At 39.1% G+C, this 19,074-nt stretch overlaps 1 protein-coding gene across 1 annotated transcript; it reads right to left on the bottom strand.

The window, feature by feature from the left end:
* Positions 1-5,933: 5,933 nt before the first annotated feature.
* On the bottom strand, positions 5,934-18,230 carry LOC134805273 (beta-catenin-like protein 1). The gene is made up of 13 exons (XM_063778589.1): positions 18,072-18,230; positions 17,787-17,993; positions 14,987-15,133; positions 14,508-14,639; positions 13,803-13,962; positions 13,419-13,510; positions 13,185-13,316; positions 12,855-13,003; positions 12,315-12,490; positions 11,991-12,157; positions 10,915-11,010; positions 10,709-10,805; positions 5,934-6,079 (listed from the first exon to the last, which is right to left on the bottom strand). The coding sequence occupies exons 1-13, from the start codon at positions 18,099-18,101 to the stop codon at positions 5,979-5,981; spliced, it is 1,686 nt and encodes a 561-aa protein (XP_063634659.1). The 5' UTR covers positions 18,102-18,230; the 3' UTR covers positions 5,934-5,978.
* Between the last annotated feature and the right edge of the window lie 844 nt (positions 18,231-19,074).

Here is a 19,074-nt window from a genome sequence, read left to right as displayed (position 1 = left end):
ACCTAACTGATTTTATAGGTCTTGAAAATGCGCATTACCTGCAAATTTCTTTGTGCAAATATTATTTTCAATACCTAATGATATTTAACTTGTAACACATCTGGTTTTAAACAAAAAATAACTATAAGGTAAATGTACTAGTGCTCGACATGTTAATGCCCAATAGATGACACCTTGCTGTCACCTATATTGACAATGGTTTAAGTTTCAAGATGACATGTACTGGACTGGGACCGTGTCGAGCACCATGAGTATGTTTACCTTACATAACAAATAAACGTTAACTATCAAACATTATTCATGTAAACGTCTTTAATCTCCTTATTATCGGGAAATTACCATACCGACCTAGTTTGAAATGCAAAATCATTAATTTAGCTATTTACCTAAATATCCTAAATTATCTCTTTTATATACATTATGATTTAATAAGAAGGGCATTAATTACCCTACTTTCGGGAAATTACCCTATTCAACTTACTGGTCACACTCCTGTTTCGCATTTATAAACAATGAAATATGGAGATTTTATGTACTATACCGTGATAATTGATAAAATTAGCTATGAAAAGTTATTCCGTCACTTTTTTTCTTTCGATCGGTACAATTCTTGCAGGATTTAACTACGCATGCCGGCATATTTTACATTTTTCTTGGACATATTTACTTCACTGACGTTTCGATCCGTCTGACGGCAAATTGGTGGATGAGGGCATTGAGATAACTGTCAATGTGTGTGTGTTACGCGTAAATACTAGGAAATTGGTGGATGATGGAATCACAGTTTTTGGCTTAGCAAAACTACGTCCGTAGTATTCTAGGTCCATGGTTGATAGCAAGTTATAATGAAGGTAGATAAAATTTAAGTGCATGTTCAGATATTTTTGAGCGAAACGACCAGGTGAAAATAAGCAAACGTACAGTCAGCAGTCGGCCAAATATCGTAATATACTTAACTCTGTTGCTATAGAAATAAGGATGTGTTCCGATATACTGGCGGAATACTGAGAGACAAAAGTGGCTAAGCTTACATTGGCTCGGACATTTAGAGAGAATGGGAGAGGATCGTGCCGTGACGAGAGCGTACTTGGGACAGCGAAATGGGAGACGCCCAATTGGACGTCATAGGTACCTACCGCTGGAACGACGTAGTTGCTCGAGATCTGCTTATCCTCGGCCATGGGGAGAGAGCGAGAGCGAGAGCTATCGCAAGACCGAGAAAAATGGTGTGTTTTGTTTTGTCTTTTCTCGGAGGCCAGGATTCACATAACCGTAGTAAGTAATGTTAGTATTCAGAAAGGGAAATGGGGAGTACGTACGTTTGTACCAAAAGGCGATTTATTGGCGGTGGTCGTCCATATTCGTCTTAAGGCGGAAATTAATCTAATGAACGTTTTTGCAATTAGGCTTATAAAAATAAATAATAATTTTATGTTGAAACGAGTTTTAAATAAATAACTAAGTACGTAGATAAAAAAGTATAATTTTGCCTTTTATCAAATCACATAATTTTTTTCAGATATTTTGCGTATTAAGTTATCCAAATAACGGGTACAAATAAGAAATCCCTATCACCGTTATGAACCCTGGCAGGGTTGACACACTCTTTATTTCATTTACGCGAGCGGAGCTGCGGGCCCGTCTAGTTTATAATAAGAACGTAAAGGAAACCCCGCATTTGAAGCGCGAGGAGGGGCGGGTTAGGCTAATGAAGTTTTTTCGTTACGCCGGCGGTAAACAAAACGCCTTGATCATCAAATCGCTGTAGATCTAAGTATATAATGATATTAATAATTGTTAACTACTTTTTAGGATACGTACATTAGCTGGTCAAAACATGTCTCATGGATGACACGGCTGTGATTTACTTAGATTACCTATTATGATAAATTATACAGTAGGTAAACTTAACAAAATATACATATAATACATATGTGTAATATATAAAATGTTATTATTTACGCTTTATTCCTAATACTTTCAGTGTTTGTATTTTGCTTTGCAATCCATTTACAATCCACGAGTACAGTTCGTACCTATATAAATTAAATTACCTACGCAGTATCGAGACTAGTTTGTATTATGTAACCAAAAATTAGAAAAAAAACCGGACAAGTGCGAGTCGGACTCGCCTACTGAGAGTTCCGTACTTTTTAGTATTTAGAATAGAATAGAATAGAATATTCTTTATTTGCTTAAAATATGGTACAATGAGTTGGTAAGGATAACATATATCTGTGCTTAAACATATTTTGCTAGTTTAGCATGCAAATGTACACTTAAACTAAACTTAACTAAATACCTATTTAACTTAGTCTACTCAATATTGTCTAACATGCAAAACAGGTCATCTGTAGTGTAAAACATCTTAGTTTTTAGCCAACGATAAAGTTGTTATAGAGGCAACATAAATACATCTGTGAAAATTTCAACTGTCTGTCTATCACGGTCCATGAGATACAGCCTGGTGACAGACAGACGGACAGTGGAATCTTAGTAATAGGGTCCCGTTTTTACACTTTGCGTACGGAACCCTAAAAAAGAACCGACATTATAAAACAGTATACCATTATAATATTCTAAAAATAAATAAAAAATGTCTATAAATGTGAGTTAATAAGTATACCATTAGTTTAAGGTCCTCACCAGCAGTACATCTCTTCCAATGTCGCTTTTCGAGACATAATACACTAGTTAAAATCAAATCAAGGTGGAATAAAGAAACTCACATAAATAAATATATACATACAAACATGAACGCTGAAAAACAATACACTCTTTTTTTCTGGGCAGTCGTGTAAAAATAGGTACCTACTCTCTGCACTTAGCCTACGAATTCAAGTAAAAAAAAATATAAATTTTTAAAGGCTTTACCTCTGAAACTATTAGATCTACAGAGACAATTCTAGTGTCGTATTAGGGCGCCTGTACACGGTGCCGCCTTCGCGCCGACACCGCACCTCCGCGCTATGTACACGAGACGCGTAAAGCCCGCCTCCGCGCCGACACCGCTCCGCCTCCGCGCCGACACCGCACCGCCGCCGCACCTCCGCGCTATGTACACGAGACGCGTAAAGCCCGCCTCCGCGCCGACACCGCTCCGCCTCCGCGCCGACACCGCACCGCCGCCGCACCTTCGCGATATCACAGAATAAATAATAGTACTACCGTACAGAAAGGAAACTTCCTACAAAACCGAAGTTTAACAGCGGTTCAGGGTCTAATCATGCTATCCCTTTCTAATATATGGCACTATCCCTTTCAACTATTTAGGGTTGTCAAAATTCAAGTGATTATCTTATCTGTGGTCGTGCACGCAAAAGGAAGTCAAGTGGTGCCAACCCTAATAATTGCTCGGAGCAATGCTGAGCCGAGTGGAGCCGAGTTTGGCCGATCTCAGGAGTTTCGCACCCCTGGCGATCTGTATGCGGCAGCGCGGCGGCGGCGGCGCGGCGGCGGGCTTTACGCGTCTCGCAGTGTTGTCACATCTACCAATTTTTTAGGTAGATCTACCTATTTTACCTGCGTCCTACCTATCTACCACCTTCGACCTCAAATCTACCTATTTTTCAAAATATTACGGTATAAGCAATTTTCGTCCATGCGTGTAATAAAACGTTTTTTTTTTTTTTTTTTTTTTTTTTTTTTACTAGCCTATTTGAGTGTCCCACTGCTGGGCAAAGGCCTCTCCCCTTAATTTCCACGACTCCCGATTTGGTGCTTCCTCCGGCCAGTTGTTCAGGAAGCTGTCCAGGTCATCTCGCCATCTCCGTTTGGGCCTACCGCGGCCACGTCCCTCTACCGGCATCCACTTGGTGGCTAAGCTAGCCCACCTCTCCGGATGCATGCGGTAGACGTGACCGGCCCAGTCCCATTTAAGCCTAGCGGTTTTTTCGCCTACGTCAGCAATGCGGGTTTTAGAGCGCAGCGTGGTGTAAAACGTTACTGACTTAATTATAGAATTTAGCCTGTTTTGAGCATGAAGTTATAAGATGGAGTGAACTGTCACTTTTTTTGCCATACTAAATTTAACCTTATCACCGAGCCAGAAAGACGTTCTTACCAGACTAGAGAAAACGGTCCACTTGAGATAGCAAAGGTGGGTCGCTGTGTCTCACTCGCACATGTTGCCAATGTTAAAAATATACCATTGTGGTAGTATTTATATCAATATACTACTGAAGTTAAATACCTTCTTACATTATTTAAGTGCTATATTTAGAGTAAGGTTCTGATATCTTTTAAGAAATTTGTAAATAATTATGATGGCAATTTTATTAACTGATTTAACCAAGCATGTGCACAACAAAAAAAAAACATTAATTTTGATATGGTAAACATTGTAGTAACTTTGAATATTAATTGGTATCCCTAACGTGTGACGACATGTTATCAAAACACGTGAATGAAAAATTTCTTAAAAATGGTGAATAAATGTTGCGTTAAAGGTTGTAGGAGTGAAAGAATTTCTAATTGTGGAATATTGTTTCACAAGGAAGCCACAATTATTACATTTTGCGATAAAAATACAAGTCAACATTGTTAAACTCATTAGGGTGACCATGATGTCGGCACGATGAGAATCAATGTTACACAATTCTTATTACGTACTTAAAAGTAAGTTTATATGAATAGGTATGTATTTATTTCGGCACAGTGGGGGTGTCCTGAGAGCCTACCACGAGCCGCTTTCGACGTGTTGCCTCTTTGTAGCACTTTTGTACGTAAGTGTGACAGAGGGGCGACACGTCGAACGCGGTTCGCGGTAGACCCTCTGGTTCTGTCAGCATATCTGTCTCTCTATCTCTCTCACTCATACCTGTATTCTTGACAGACGTTACGGCGGGCCACCTTCCTGAGGATCGACCATGTTCGTGGTCCAGCATCTACGCCTATTAATAACAGTTTTTAGAACAACTAAATTAAGTACCTAAGGTTGTGTGAAGCGTTGTACAGAAGAGAAAAAAAAACTATATCCATCCCTTTTTGGGCCATAATACTAGTACAGCGAAAAGACAGTATGATTCTTTATAACTGATATAACTATGCATGAATAAGAAAAGATGCTGGCCAAACTATATATTCAATGTTATCCTAATATCCCACATACATATGACTTATGGTCACCCTAATTAGAAAGAGATGCAACGGCCCACCTTGACTTCTCATGTGGACACACTTTTTGGCTAATGTACACTATCCGGTTTACTCTCTAGGTCCGTGGTTTTGAGTGTCTTGTAATTTCAGCACTTAAAACGGAACGCGTTAAGTGAGTGTCACACACTCACACTACTTATATAGAACTACACGAGTACAGTGACATTGACAGCTGTCATAACTGACTAACACTTGACATTTGACACTGACAGCTGACAGACTGACACATTGCCGGTCCGGCACACAATAATCAATAAATAGTTCATAAATATTTTTTATGCATTTTTAATAATTGTACTCTGACAAGCTAACGTTGTCAGTAGAAAAATGGGGCAAATTTAATAATATAAGCAAGAAGGATCGATATTTCATACAAATTTTGAATATCGCGTCTTTTTCTTTTGACTAAGCTGGCTTGCCAGAGGTAAAATTGTACTTACCTTGAGTAGGTAGATCTACCTATTTTTCATTTTAAATTCTACCTATTTCTACCAATTTTTGCATCGTGCTCTACCACTTCGCCAAAATTGTATGTGACAACACTGGCGTCTCGTGTACATAGCGCGAAGGTGCGCCGGCAGTGCGGTGTCGGCGCGGAGGCGGCACCGTGTACACGCGCTCTTATAGAAAATTTATAATTGATGGTGTGGCCTACAATCTACAACTTTGATTCAGTTGAAAATGATACCAAACGTGACTTAAGACTTAATTAGGACATAATGACTATTGACTATAACCAAAAAATATATTGGTAATAAAACATATCTTTGGGTGAATCGATATTTATTGTAAAATGTCAGCTTAAGCCATGTGGCGTTACATTAGAACTTATCAACTAACTGCAGCACATGTTGCTGCTCCTGCCGCAAGTACTCCGCTTCGTCCGCGCCTGCGCCCGCGTCGCCCAGGTTGCCCGCGTACTCTGTTTAAACAAGTTGGCAAGAATTTCATTTTTGGAACAAGGTTTTACGTTACGTTCGCTTTCTGGTCTCAGTTCGATGGTGTGATAACATCGCATTATTGTTACTGAAGTTATAGTTATAGAGATTTGTATAGTGCTTTTCTCATACTTGCAATGCAATAATGATAATGAATGATGAAGATTGTTTCATGTCCTAATGTGATAGGTTATTCAGTTCGTGGAGTATAAGACCTGCGGGCTCAGCACGGTTCCATTTTTATCGACTATCACTATGCGCGTCCCTTTCGCACTTACATACTTGTTAGAACGTGACAGGCATGGTGACAAGGGATAAAAACGCGACCGTGCTAAGCCGTCTGGTTAGATCGATTTTTCGATCGAAAACTGACTAGAATTACCGCATGAGAAAAGTGCCGCAGGCGACTTAAGGTGGCTCGATTTTCATACAAAATTCAATTAGTTTTCATGGAGTAACTACACATTATTACAACATATTTCTTTCGCATGTATCTACTTTCGAGTATTCGTTTGCGCTAAATTAATAAAAAAACATTGTTTCATACAGAAATCATGCAAGAATCATATTTACTTTTTCATCAATTTTACGTATGTGTGTGGCACAAATGTCATGTACAGATAGATATGTCGTAGTCAGATCGTATAATCCGCCGTATTACATTACGGCTAGCCGTTATCAAAAACAGGGGCGTTTTGAAATGCGGCGGTTCGACGATTAGCCGGATTGTCATTGCGATACGTTCTTCAATAAGGCGGCCAACGTTTAGCCGCATCGTACTACTATTTTAGATTGTAGAGTGACCAGTTCTTTCGGTCGCCTACGTAACCGGAGTTTGACAATGTTTGCAATTTAATTTATTTTTACCATGGTCCCACCGCACTACATGTGTTTCTTTTCCAAAACATTTCCTTCACAACTTAAATAGACGGAGCCCCGCAAGCGGGGCTCCTATTTCTGGGCGGTTTGCCTTTCGGGCATCTGAAGCTACCTAACGAACCTAACCTACTTACCTACCTACGCTTTTTTCCCCAAAGTGTAATGTTTTCACGGACGTCTCACTAAATCAATAGGTAGGTAGGTTAGGTTCGTTAGGTAGCTTCAGATGCCCGAAGGGCAAACCGCTCAGAAATAGGAGCCCCGCGAAGCGGGGCTCCGTCTAGTTAAGTTGCGAAAGAAATGTTTTTTGAAAAGAAACAGTCCGACGAACTCCAGATTTGATGGACACCCCAGCGTTTGTCAGGCAGCGCCACGGGTGTTAAAAATGGGAACTAAAAACTGTCAAAGCGGCGGCTAATGACTCGCTGTATTACATTACGGCTAGCCGTGTTGAAGAACGTATGGCTCCGAATACATTCCGGCGGATTCTCATTCAGCCGCATTCAATCCGGCTAATCGTTAAACCGCCGCATTTCAAAACGCCCCTGTTTTTGAAAACGGCTAGCCGTAATGTAATACGGCGGATTATACGATCCGACTGCGACAGATACATTGCGACGTTGCCATTCCATTTCCGACGCCGCGTTGCCGGGCCGACGGCGGCGCTTATTTTCAGTGCCGTCATGTTTGGTCCATTTTTGTTGACACTGATACTTGACAGCTACTTAATCAGTGATCCAAAGGACTCGAGCCTTTTAGCTCTTTTTTTAGGGCTCGCCTCATTTCTTGACGCCTAAAAGGCTAAAAGCCTATTTAAATAAATAGCTAAATAGGCTTTTTTATAAGGGGCTTAATAAGGTTATTAGCCCCAAGAGTCTAGGCTCTTAAATAGAACTAGGCTCGGGGGCTAAAGAGCTAAGTAGGCTAAAAGCCTTTGAGGCGTCAAGAGATGAGGCGAGCCCTAAAAAATAGAGCTCCAAAGGCTCGAGTCTTTTGGATCACTATACTTAATTGACCGAAGCGAGAATAAGTACCCGAAGTTTGTCAGCTTAGCTAAGAACTATCATGGTGCGTTTTGCAAACAGTCGCTTTTTTGCTTACAAACGGAAGGAAGGTTCCCGGTTCGATCCCCAGTCATTGTATGCTGGGACATAACTTTTTGTATTTTTTTACACCTATATTTCGTATTGTTTTATTTTTATTTAATTTTTCTTATTTTCAAAAATCGAGGATTAAGTATGGGCTAAGCGTATTCGTTTATTTTTTACAAAGATAGAATATCTAATAAATCTCTACCTAATCTCTTTGATTTTTACAATCAGGACATCCTCACTGCAATAAAAAAGAAATGTATAAAATTTCCTGTGGTTGAAAATAATGGAATTTTGTCTATGAATGAAAAACACAATTATTACTAGTTACTACCAGGTAAGTAAATTATAACTTGATTAGAATCCATATTGTTGCATCATCTTTCTTCCTATTACATCAGAGCTTTTTTCCTATCATGATTCATGATATTATATTTCTTTCAGGTACAGGGACTACTACGGATAACTAATATGAAAAAACGTACTGCACTTGAATTCTAAAAAAAAAAGTTTTCGTTTTATTTTACCATTACCTACTACTTTAGAGGCTGGGCAGTAAGGGATTGCTTTACTTGTAGAACTAACTATTAGCTGATACCTGACACTTACAAACCTGGACTTCATTGGGCTCATTCTACCAAGAATCGTCAGTATTCTCCATCCTAGCATAAAAAGATATCCTAAAATGTCGGTTCCATCACGTCAGGTTTTAGTATCAAAAATGTTTGCCAGCCTGCGTGACGTAGCGGAAACTAAAACTTCTATACAAATATTTGGGACATAGTTTTTATATTAGCATCAGGATTCAACGAGAATAAGCTAGTGATTCTGAGTTGAAAGAACCCAAAAAGATCATAATCTGTGAAAATCAGGTATTGAATATTTTTTTTAGAAAACGTTGATAAAGTAATTTATTGATAATACTGAATATCTGGGGGAAGCGCTGGTGGCCTAGCGGAAAGAGCGTGCGACTTGCAATGTGGAGGTCTTGGGTTCTAACCCCGGCTCGTACCAATGATTTTTCGGAACTTTTATACGAAATATCATTTGATACATGGTATTATTACTCCGCCTGTTACTACTCTCTTCCCGTCTTTTCGTGGTCACGTGACTGACACAAGCCTAAGTCATCATGCGACAGCGCTATATGATATTATGCGATAGCGCTATATAAAGTGGCAATGTTATTGTGACGTAGGCTTGTGTCACTCTGGGAAGAGAAGACTATGTTTTATTAGACTATGATTTGATACCTATTTACCAGTCGCTTTTCGGTGAAAGAAAACAATGTGAGGAAACCGGACTAATCCCAATAAGGCCTAGTTTACTCTCTGGGTTGGGAGGTCAGGGCAGTCGCTTTCGTAAAAACTAGTGCCCACGCCAATTCTGGGATTAGTTGCCAAGCGGACCCCACGCGAGGAAGAAGAGATTGAATATCTGGGAGACCGACCAAAGCTCAGAAAACATATAAAAACTCAAAAATGTGCGTTTTCTCACAGATCAGACCTAGCTAAGAGATCAAACCCCTTATATAGCAAATTTCATCGAAATCGTTAGAGCCGTTTCCGATATCACCCAAATATATAAATAAATATATATATAATAATTGCTCGTTTAAAGGTAAGATAACACAAAAAGGACAAAAATAAATTATACCTACTCGCACCATACCAGTCTTGAACCCCAATCCTCTTGCACGTATTTCCACGAACATACCGCAACGCTATTGCAGCATACTTACGTTGTGTGAAATTGTCTACTACAAGGATCACGGAAACACTGTTTGCACGTGTGAATAATAGTAGGAAAAAGCGTGACAGCAACACTCCGTCGACTTTAAAGGGTGGTTTTTGCACAATGAAGTTTTCAATGTTTATTTTAATAGTTCAATATTTCCTTAAAGAGTGCGCTATTCATACTTTTAAGTATACAAATACCAAGAACATTCCACAAAAAAATAAAACCTGAAATTTTGCGAAAGTGGCGCCATCTAGCGAGGGTTAAGCTTTGAGTAACCTAGTCGAACCACCTTAAGCTGCAGTGAGTTCAAGACGCCTAGGCAAGTTGACATTTGCACATCGACAAAAGGCAAATGAAAAGAATAAGGGCCAGTTGCACCAACCACATTTGACAGACTGATCAACGTCAGCCGGCGCCCCCCGGCGCTTTACTATGAAACTTTCCATACATAAAAAATTGCGAACTCTTTATAGATACGAACAGTTTGGTGCAACCGACCCTAAATATATCGGGATGACAGATGCTACGAAAGGTCACGTGACTATTTCCATATATTATTTTATAAGTTTCGATTGGCGTTGATAGAAATCAACGATTGTCACCTGGGCGAGGCTCCCACGTCCTTCACCGAACACAGCTCGCTGCACGGCATCGCGTATATCATTATTATTGAATTGTTTTTTTAGTTATTTTTGACAAAACAAAGTAATCGATGAGTTCGAACAAAAATAACATTACGCATAAATAGAAGCAGTTATCATGTTAATAAATTAATACTTAATAGCTTTTATGCAAAAATTGTTACATTATTAATGGTACTTTTTAAACCTAAAGACCAACATGGATACAACTTTACTTGGCTGACTGCAGACAGTAGTAGATAGATATGTACATATTGTGTACCTCTCATGACGTGCCGGATAATCTTCAAGGAGCCCCCGCGCAGCGACAACACCCGCTGCACGCGCTGTTTGATCGTCTGCGGGCCGGCAGTGCACACCTGCAATATTGTGTTCCATATAGAGGTGATTTATACAAGTGGTGTTTATTACACATTGTACAATAAAATAATATTATATTCAATATGCCAATGAGAAAAATAATTTTACCTCCAGTATTATTCTGTCGACGAGTTGCAATGTAAACAGCCCGCCGGTGAGTCTCTTGAAGTACTGCGCGTCGTCAGCCAAATCTTCGCCCGCTTGCTGTTAACATTTAACCTGACGTAAGTACAAAGTATCAACATGAATACATCGGGGTTTTCGTTGCGGGAATGATTTGAGTAAGAGTAGATATAAACAGATAGGTTAGTCTCAATCTCAAGTCTGAGAAAACATCTGTGAAATTTATAACATACATCTATGTATCACAACCTCTCTGTGAAATTTATATACGAATGATACAATTATATTCACCACACTCGCTTTTAGAAAGTTACATTTTATCCATTGAATTATTATTACTATAGAGACGCCATACCAAACATGCCGCAAAATACTGGCTTTCTGTGCCGGTTCTATACGTTAGTAATAATAGTTCAATGATTTTATCCACGAGAGTGGGGAAGTAATTTGATGCAAATTCTGATATTTGGATTTGATGTGTAATGTTTTATAGTTAGTATTTTCCTAGCGTTGATTTGGTGAAAAAAGTGTTTCACTTGGCAGCAAAGTTTGTTTAAATATAAAAAATATTATTTTTGTTTTATTATTTTATTTAATTAATTATTCATTAGGTAGAAAACTGCTAGAGTACATTCTGTTTTTAAAGTCAATACCTACCCTTTGGCTAATGTCTAACATTGCCGCACCGATGTATGGTCATCGACCACAGTCCTCTCGCCTAAGGTGGTAAACCTAAACGCAGCACATGAACTAGGGCAGGTAACATGGAAAATTTCACATATTTAATGGATGTCACTGTAAAGTGACTAATTCAAAATTACTAGAATTAGTGAAAGCGAACTCGGCAACAGTTAAACAATACATATAAGACTGCAAATATCAATTAGCTTTTACTAATTTATACTTCAGTTAACTTCGTATGGAAGTTAATTTAAAAATATGGATAACCTTTGTACTTACCTCCTATCCTAAGTCACAAAGAGTGAGTAACATTGCCAATAGGAGATATAGACTAGAATTAGTCAATAATTATTGATATTGGATTACATATTATTTATTACCTCCATTTCCTTCTCAGTGCGATCCACCTTGTCCATATATTTGAAATGCAATTCAAGAAGCCTGTCGACTTTTTCGTAGTCGTTTTCAGTAAATTTAGCAAGGAGCCTCTGCCTTTGACTGCCTTGGCAATTCCGTAGCATGGACGATATTATGGAAACAACGTGCTCTGTAACAAGTAATATATGTATTATTAAGCTAACATTAAATGATTTTTCTCCTTTTATATATGTATAAGTAAATCAGTGAAATCATTCATGATAAACAAGTACCTACCCAAATAAAGTTTAGTATTTTTTACTGAAATTAAAATTACAAAAAGGTACCTTCGTGTTGGTCGACAGTCAATAGTCGCTTCTTTTTAGGAGTCTTCATGAACAGAGGGAACACGGTGCGTAATCCTAAAATGTCTACGAATTTGTTACAATTGTCGCGGCCGTCCGGGCCCGTCAACGCGTGGCTGAGTACCTTAAGCGATCCATTTCGTGACAATTTCTTTTCCCTAGAAATGAATCAAAATAAGAACTTGTTACCTTGATACATACCATAAAATTATAGTTTAGTGTTTTTATAACCATAAAAAATAAATATAGACGAAAAGTTGGAATTGTAATATCTAAACTAAACAACTGACTAAATTAATGTGAAAATGCTAGTAAAACATAATGAAATGAATGAATCATGAAATAAGTTAGTCGGAAAGTTTACTTCAACAAATCATTATTATTAGTTTGGCAGTGAGGTTAACACATTCAGTGCAAACTGCTAGGCGGATTCTCTGTTCATAGGATCTTTCACCCAGGTAATCAGCACGCTCGTAGGTGACAGTGAATGTGTGGAGTTTGGTAGGTACGCGGGGTAGGTACCTGAGCATGAGGTTCATGAGCTGCAGGCCCTCGCCGCGCAGGAAGCGGTCGCGGTTGGAGGGCTCCATGAGCGCGCAGCACAGCGAGTCGAACATGTTCTCCATCGCCTCCTGCTCCTCCGCGCCGTTCGGGTCGTGCCGCTTGTAGAACTGTCCCGTAAACATTTATATTACTTATACTATACCTATATGTAAAATGTTACCTACTCAAAAAGGTTTAACTTTCAACCACTTTGACCAGATATTGCAAGTTCATGCAGGATTGATGCGGGATTGGAGAATTATAGTAAGGAGTTATAGAAACTTTCTGACAGTAAACAACTAATCTTACCGCCAGTTGCTGTAGGAGCACATCAATTCCATCCAGTTCACCCAATAGCTTGCGGTTAGCAGGTACAGTATGTAAAAGAATGGATAAGATCTCTGTCGCGTATAGTTTATTCGCATCAAATGGAACCTTCATCTGGAAGCAAAAAAAAATATAAGTACTAATGAATACTCAACTATCAGGTAAGTTATCAATTCAACAATAACATACATGTCTCAGTTTAACTATGAGTTATACCTTTAATCTTTTTAGTATCCATTGTAAGAATCCCTGTTTTGCAACATCTTCGCATATGGCTGGACGGAATTCGGCCATGTTCTCTATTATAGCTATAAAAAAACAGATGAACAATTTACAATAACATATTTAAAAATGTATACAGCGTGTATTGCTTATATAGGAAGTAAACCTAAGTGTAAGGCCTGAGTGGCCGCTCGAGTTGAGCGTGCAGCGGGGCGGGGCATGCGGCGTGCATGTTAAACAAATGCAAACGTATAGGAGCGGCCTTAGTGCACGCTGCTCAAATCACTTGTGAGCCCGACGCCACGCTGCACGCCCCGCCGAACGCTCCGCTCCGAGCGTCCACTCAGGCCTGACACTAAGATAAAAAGTTAGTATTACCAAGTGTGTTATGGACAGCGTCCCTCTCGTCAGGAATGTGCTCGTCGAGGCGCGCGAGGTTGTGCAGCAGCAGCGACGGAGCTTCCGCATCCACCAGCGCATTTATCAACTCTTCTGCACCTTCCTCACTTTCGTGAAGAATGTCTACGTCAGACAGTTCCTTCACATATCAAAATTATCTTATAATACCTACTCCATATAAAAACTTGCTATCACAAATGTGCAGGTTGAGTAGGCACTTACATCTGTATGTAAGTACCTACTGAACTATGTAGTGAACAATCCTTTGCCATCATATTTTCACGGAAAATCATGAACGTGTTACGCTATTTTCGTCAGACTCAGTACAAAAAGTACTGAGATTAACTGAAGTACCATGACCAATACGATGGCAAAGGATAGTTCACTACACTACATCTTTACACCTGGGTAAGGTTTTATAAAGCTCTGAAACGTGTAAAATCCATTTTCTTCTCTGTGTATCAATCATATTTGTTATAAAGACACACGCATAATGATTACAAGTTAAAGGACTTGTATTAGACATAAAAACACATTATACATACATATGCTTTACAGTGGTTGAAAATACGGTAAACTAAAATGGTTGCTCACACAGAACATATTAAAGAGGTTATTACTTGTTCTGTGGTTGCTCATATATTATTCACCAAAGTACCTACTTGTCTGTCATTAATGACTAACCTGCAAAAGGTGGACCACCTTGGTAGATATATCCGTGTTATCATGAGATAGCAACTCCAACAGGGAATTAATACATTTCAATTCCACCAACAATGGATATTGATCAGGGACTGTTGCCACAGCACTGAGATCCTGTAACAATATTATGAATTAAAATAAGCCCATTCGAATCCAGGCATATATATGTCGTAGGCCGATCGTAAGATCAGGCATATCATAATGTTCCTGTGTAATGTTTTGACGATAGTCACATTAAACCAATACATAGGTAAGATAGGTTCGTTAGGTTGCTTCAGATGCCCGAAGGGCAAACTGCCCAGAAATAGGAGCCCCGCGTAGCGGGGCTCCGTCGAATCAGGGAACGAGTCAAAGATTTTCACGTTTCACGATATGCCTAGGAATTTCACGATATGCCTGATCTTACGATCGGCCGCCGACATATATAAAGTCTTATACCAACAATATGCTATCAGCTTTACCTGCAATGCTTCATGCAAGTCTATTTCACTTTCCATAAACTTTTCAGGTTGGTCTGGAAACTTGATCCTCATTTCTCTATTCTTTAAAGCTTTCTTCTCAAACAGCAGTACCAGTTTTTTTACTCCATTTTCATCCAGTACTTCACCCTGTTAGATAAAACCAGTTCATATGAATACAAACAATACTGCCCTCCTAAGCCGAATAGCGCTATCTCAAAAACAAATGATTTTGAAAATGGAATTCTCAGTAATAGAAACTAAAGGGGCTATTCACAAATTACGTCATTTCAAATTAGGGGGGGGGGGGGGGGTCTGGACATAGGATGACGGTAGCATGAAGTAGGAGGAAATGGGGTCATTTGAAGCATGATTTTTGGATGATTATAGGGGGGGGGGGGGGGGGGGGTCAAAAATCGACAAAAATCGATGACGTAATTTATGTGTATAAGTTAGCAATGAATTTTCTTTCGAAATAGCGCTCTTTGGTAAACCAAAATAGGGCAGAATAATAGAGTTAACCCTGCCTGCAGTAGGCCCTACAAAACTCTGTGATTTTGAAATTACTCGACTATGCCGTTATGAGTATTAAATTACCTGCCCGTTATGAGTTTATCACATACATATCTCTGGTCCAAATGTTCAAGAACGCATAGGGCGCCTAGGGAGGGGGGAGGGCTCAAGACCCCCCCACCCCTGGACCCGGGCTGGGTCTAGGAAAACAGTTGATATTTTTCTATCTAGGAAAACAGTTGATATTTTTCTATCTAGGAAAACAGTTGATATTTTTCTATCTAGGAAAACAGTTGATATTTTTCTAAACTGGCCGCGCTTACTTTAGTAAGGTGACTCCCCTCCACCCCTGGCTATAAAGCTGGATCCGCCCTTGCAAATGTTGTTCTTGAAATTTGGGAAAGCCAGATTTGGCCATATTAATGAACAACATATTTTGAGTTTCATTTCAAATGCCCCAAAACAAGTGGCCATATGAAATATTAAAACAAAGCACATAATTCACATCATAACAGCACCCTGGTTGAGTCCACAGGGAGTGTGGTATTTGGGGCTTACTTACCGACTGAATTTTTATTGCTTATTGTGAATATGTTTTGTCACTTGTGTCGCTTAACTTCAAACTTAAATCCATTCGGTCCTCTCAGCCAATATCTATTTACCCTATTACCTTTTCTTAATACCAAAATCCCATAATCTGACAGATGGTATTGACCGAGTTTGAAGTTAAGCGACTCATTTAACTATATACACTTGTAGTATTAAGCACTTATGGGAAAATGATAATCAAAAATATGCCCACAAGTTAGATTAATATTTGTTTGTGGTATAGCAATAATAAAGGGTCATTCCAGCGATAACGACACCACAGGTGAAAAATTCATAACCTGTTTTAAATTGAAATCAATATCTCGAGGAAAGTTTATGAATCATACTTTTAGGAATCAGTAAGTTTTATTCAAATTTTAATCATTTTTGAGTTTTAATTATTTTTTAATGTACCGGTAGTAGGCCCTACAAAACTCTAGTGATTTTGAAATGACTCGACTAACCTGCCCGTTATGAGTTTATCACATACACATCTGTGGTCCAAATATTCAAGGGCGCATACCGACCGAGTGCCGCTGGCACATCAACATTATTAGTCACACTTAAAGGTCGGGCAAAGCCCGACATTCAGCGAGCTACGCGCGCTCTTACATACATGCCGCCTGCGGCGTCCGTCGCACTTAAAGGTCGCTTTGCGCGCTCTTGCATATACACACTTAAAGGTGGGGCGTAGCCCGACATTCAGCGCGCTTCGCGCGCTCTTGCATACAGGCAGGGCGCCTGCGGCGCCCTTCGCACTTCGCGCGCTCTTACATACATGTCGCCTGCGGTGCCCTACACTTAAAGGTTGGGCGAAGCTTTGATCATGCCGTCACAAGGTGCTGTCCCACCTGGCACAAGCTATGATAGGCGTTTTTATTATTATTTTACGAATTACCGTAAAACGGGGTCAACAGAAATTGCGGGGTGAATAGAGGAATTATGAACTTTTTCTTTCAAGTTGTTATATTTAAAAACGTACATCTCTAAAATTAGCCTTTTTGGAATGCGTATATAGTAGACTATTTATTTTATACATTGATACCAAAAGAACTTAATCAAACTGCCTAAAAGTTAGATTTTTTTTACTCTAAGGTCTCGCCGGGGTAAGAAATGAAGCCTGTCTGAACTTTGTTCTAGCGGTAAATGTTTTGACATTAACTAAGTAAAAGTTAGCTAACCTGGTAATATAGTACCTGTAGTATCTAAATAATAACTAATATCACTAATTTTCTCTATATGAAGCATTTATTTTGCAAAAAACTAATAACAAACAATTTTACTTGATAAAGGGGTCAGTGGACACGCATATGGGGTGAATAGTTACGCCATAGGGGGTGATTAGATACAACAAAGGGGTGTAAAGACGCCTTGGGGGTTAAGACACGAAAAAATAATTTAGTTTAAAAAAGTTGTTTCATAAAAGTTGCAGTTTGTTACAATTTGCGAAGTGACTCAGTAACCTGTCGCAGACGAGGGGCCATTTGATTTCCCACCCGTCACACTTCTAATACCAAAAAAACATTAATTTACTTTTTTCAATGTTGAAGTATAAAATGATTAAGAAATAAATCAAAGTGTAGGTAAAAAGGGAGTAAAAATGTCCCACTCGTCACTTTGGAGTGACCCTAAAGTTAGCTTTAAAATAATGAGCAGAATAATTATTAATACAACCTAAGTGATCAATAAATGGTGCCAATACCTGTGTAGCTTCTGTTTCAACAAATCGAAGGATATCTTCTCGTTCTTTATCTGTTATCGAAGGCTCATTAGGCAGGCTGGTACTCGATGCTCCCATGTGGGGCTCAACTTTTGGTTTCTTAATGCGACGCGCCTTTGACGCTCTCGAACTGTCATCATCGGAGTAGTCACTGTCATCTTCGGTAGGCCTCTTTGGCGTCGGCACAGGCTGAATACCATAAGATACAAAAAATAATAAGTGGTGCAGCAAATCATATCAAACAAACAACTTAACACAAGTACTCACTTTGAAGGAAAGTAGCTCCCCTACATCCATTTTAAGTAAATGGTCTGAACACTAGTGATGTATGTTGTGTATCATAAAATTAACCATTCACCGGGTAGCAAATCAGAAAGTAAAACATAGATGAAGATATTACTGAATAGTGAATACTGAGGTGAATACTCAGTGCAATATTTCGGCGAGATGACAATTTTTTTTTTTAATCATAGACAAGTCAATATATTTATACTTTTTAATAGTCCTTTTCAATGCCCGGCAGTACTGGTTTTTTTGCCAATGGCGATAAAAATCAAGGACTAATTCTTTGAAATAAATGAATGTCTAGATATAAAGATAAAAAAAAAAATATTGTATTGACGCAAAAATGATATTCAAGGACACTGGCTCGCCGACCCCGATGAAATTGTCTACGTATGCTAGATATATAGTTTGTCAAAGGACTGTCTCATTTCAATCATAGATAGAGAGAATCATACTATCTTTGTCTTATAGCCGTAACACACTATCGCACCGCACCAAGGTCATTGTGGGACGCACCCATAAGTAAGAGGGAGAAAGCGATATCTCTTTCTCCCTCTTAGCTACTATAGATGGTCAAGCAAATCTTGTCAGTAGAAAAAGGCGCGACATTCAAATTTTCTATGAGACGATATCTCTTCGCGCCTACATTTTTCAAATTTGCCGCCTTTTTCTACTAACAAGATCTGCTTGACCAGCTATAGCTGTTAGCTACTTTACACTTGTACTAGCACCTCCTAGTGAGTATTATATGCTTTGACTAGCACCCAAAAGAAAAAAAAGTGTTTTCATGGAAAAGAAAAAAAAGTGTTTATAGTTTAAAGGTCGCTTTGCGCGCTCTTGCATATACACACTTAAAGGTGGGGCGTAGCCCGACATTCAGCGCGCTTCGCGCGCTCTTGCATACAGGCAGGCAGGGCGCCGCAAGACTACTGACTAACAAATTGGTTTGACCAACTATATATTATATGGGTCCCTCAAACCAAAT

Source organism: Cydia splendana, chromosome Z (assembly GCF_910591565.1).
Source record: "Cydia splendana chromosome Z, ilCydSple1.2, whole genome shotgun sequence".
In the NCBI taxonomy this organism is placed as follows: Eukaryota; Metazoa; Arthropoda; class Insecta; order Lepidoptera; family Tortricidae; genus Cydia; species Cydia splendana.
Note: the sequence above shows the minus strand (reverse complement) of the source record. Positions and strands in the feature narration are given on the sequence as shown.

What these genes read in the sequence shown, in the direction of transcription:
- LOC134805273 (XM_063778589.1), bottom strand. Translation starts at nt 18,101, where the DNA reads ATGGATGTAGGGGAGCTACTTTCCTTCAAA. An exon ending in GGATACTAAAAAGATTAAAG is followed by an intron (nt 13,317 to 13,418) that starts GTATAACTCATA and finishes TTTTGCTTCCAG; the next exon opens with ATGAAGGTTCCATTTGATGC. An exon ending in TATCCGGCACGTCATGAGAG is followed by an intron (nt 6,080 to 10,708) that starts GTACACAATATG and finishes TTGTTTAAACAG; the next exon opens with AGTACGCGGGCAACCTGGGC.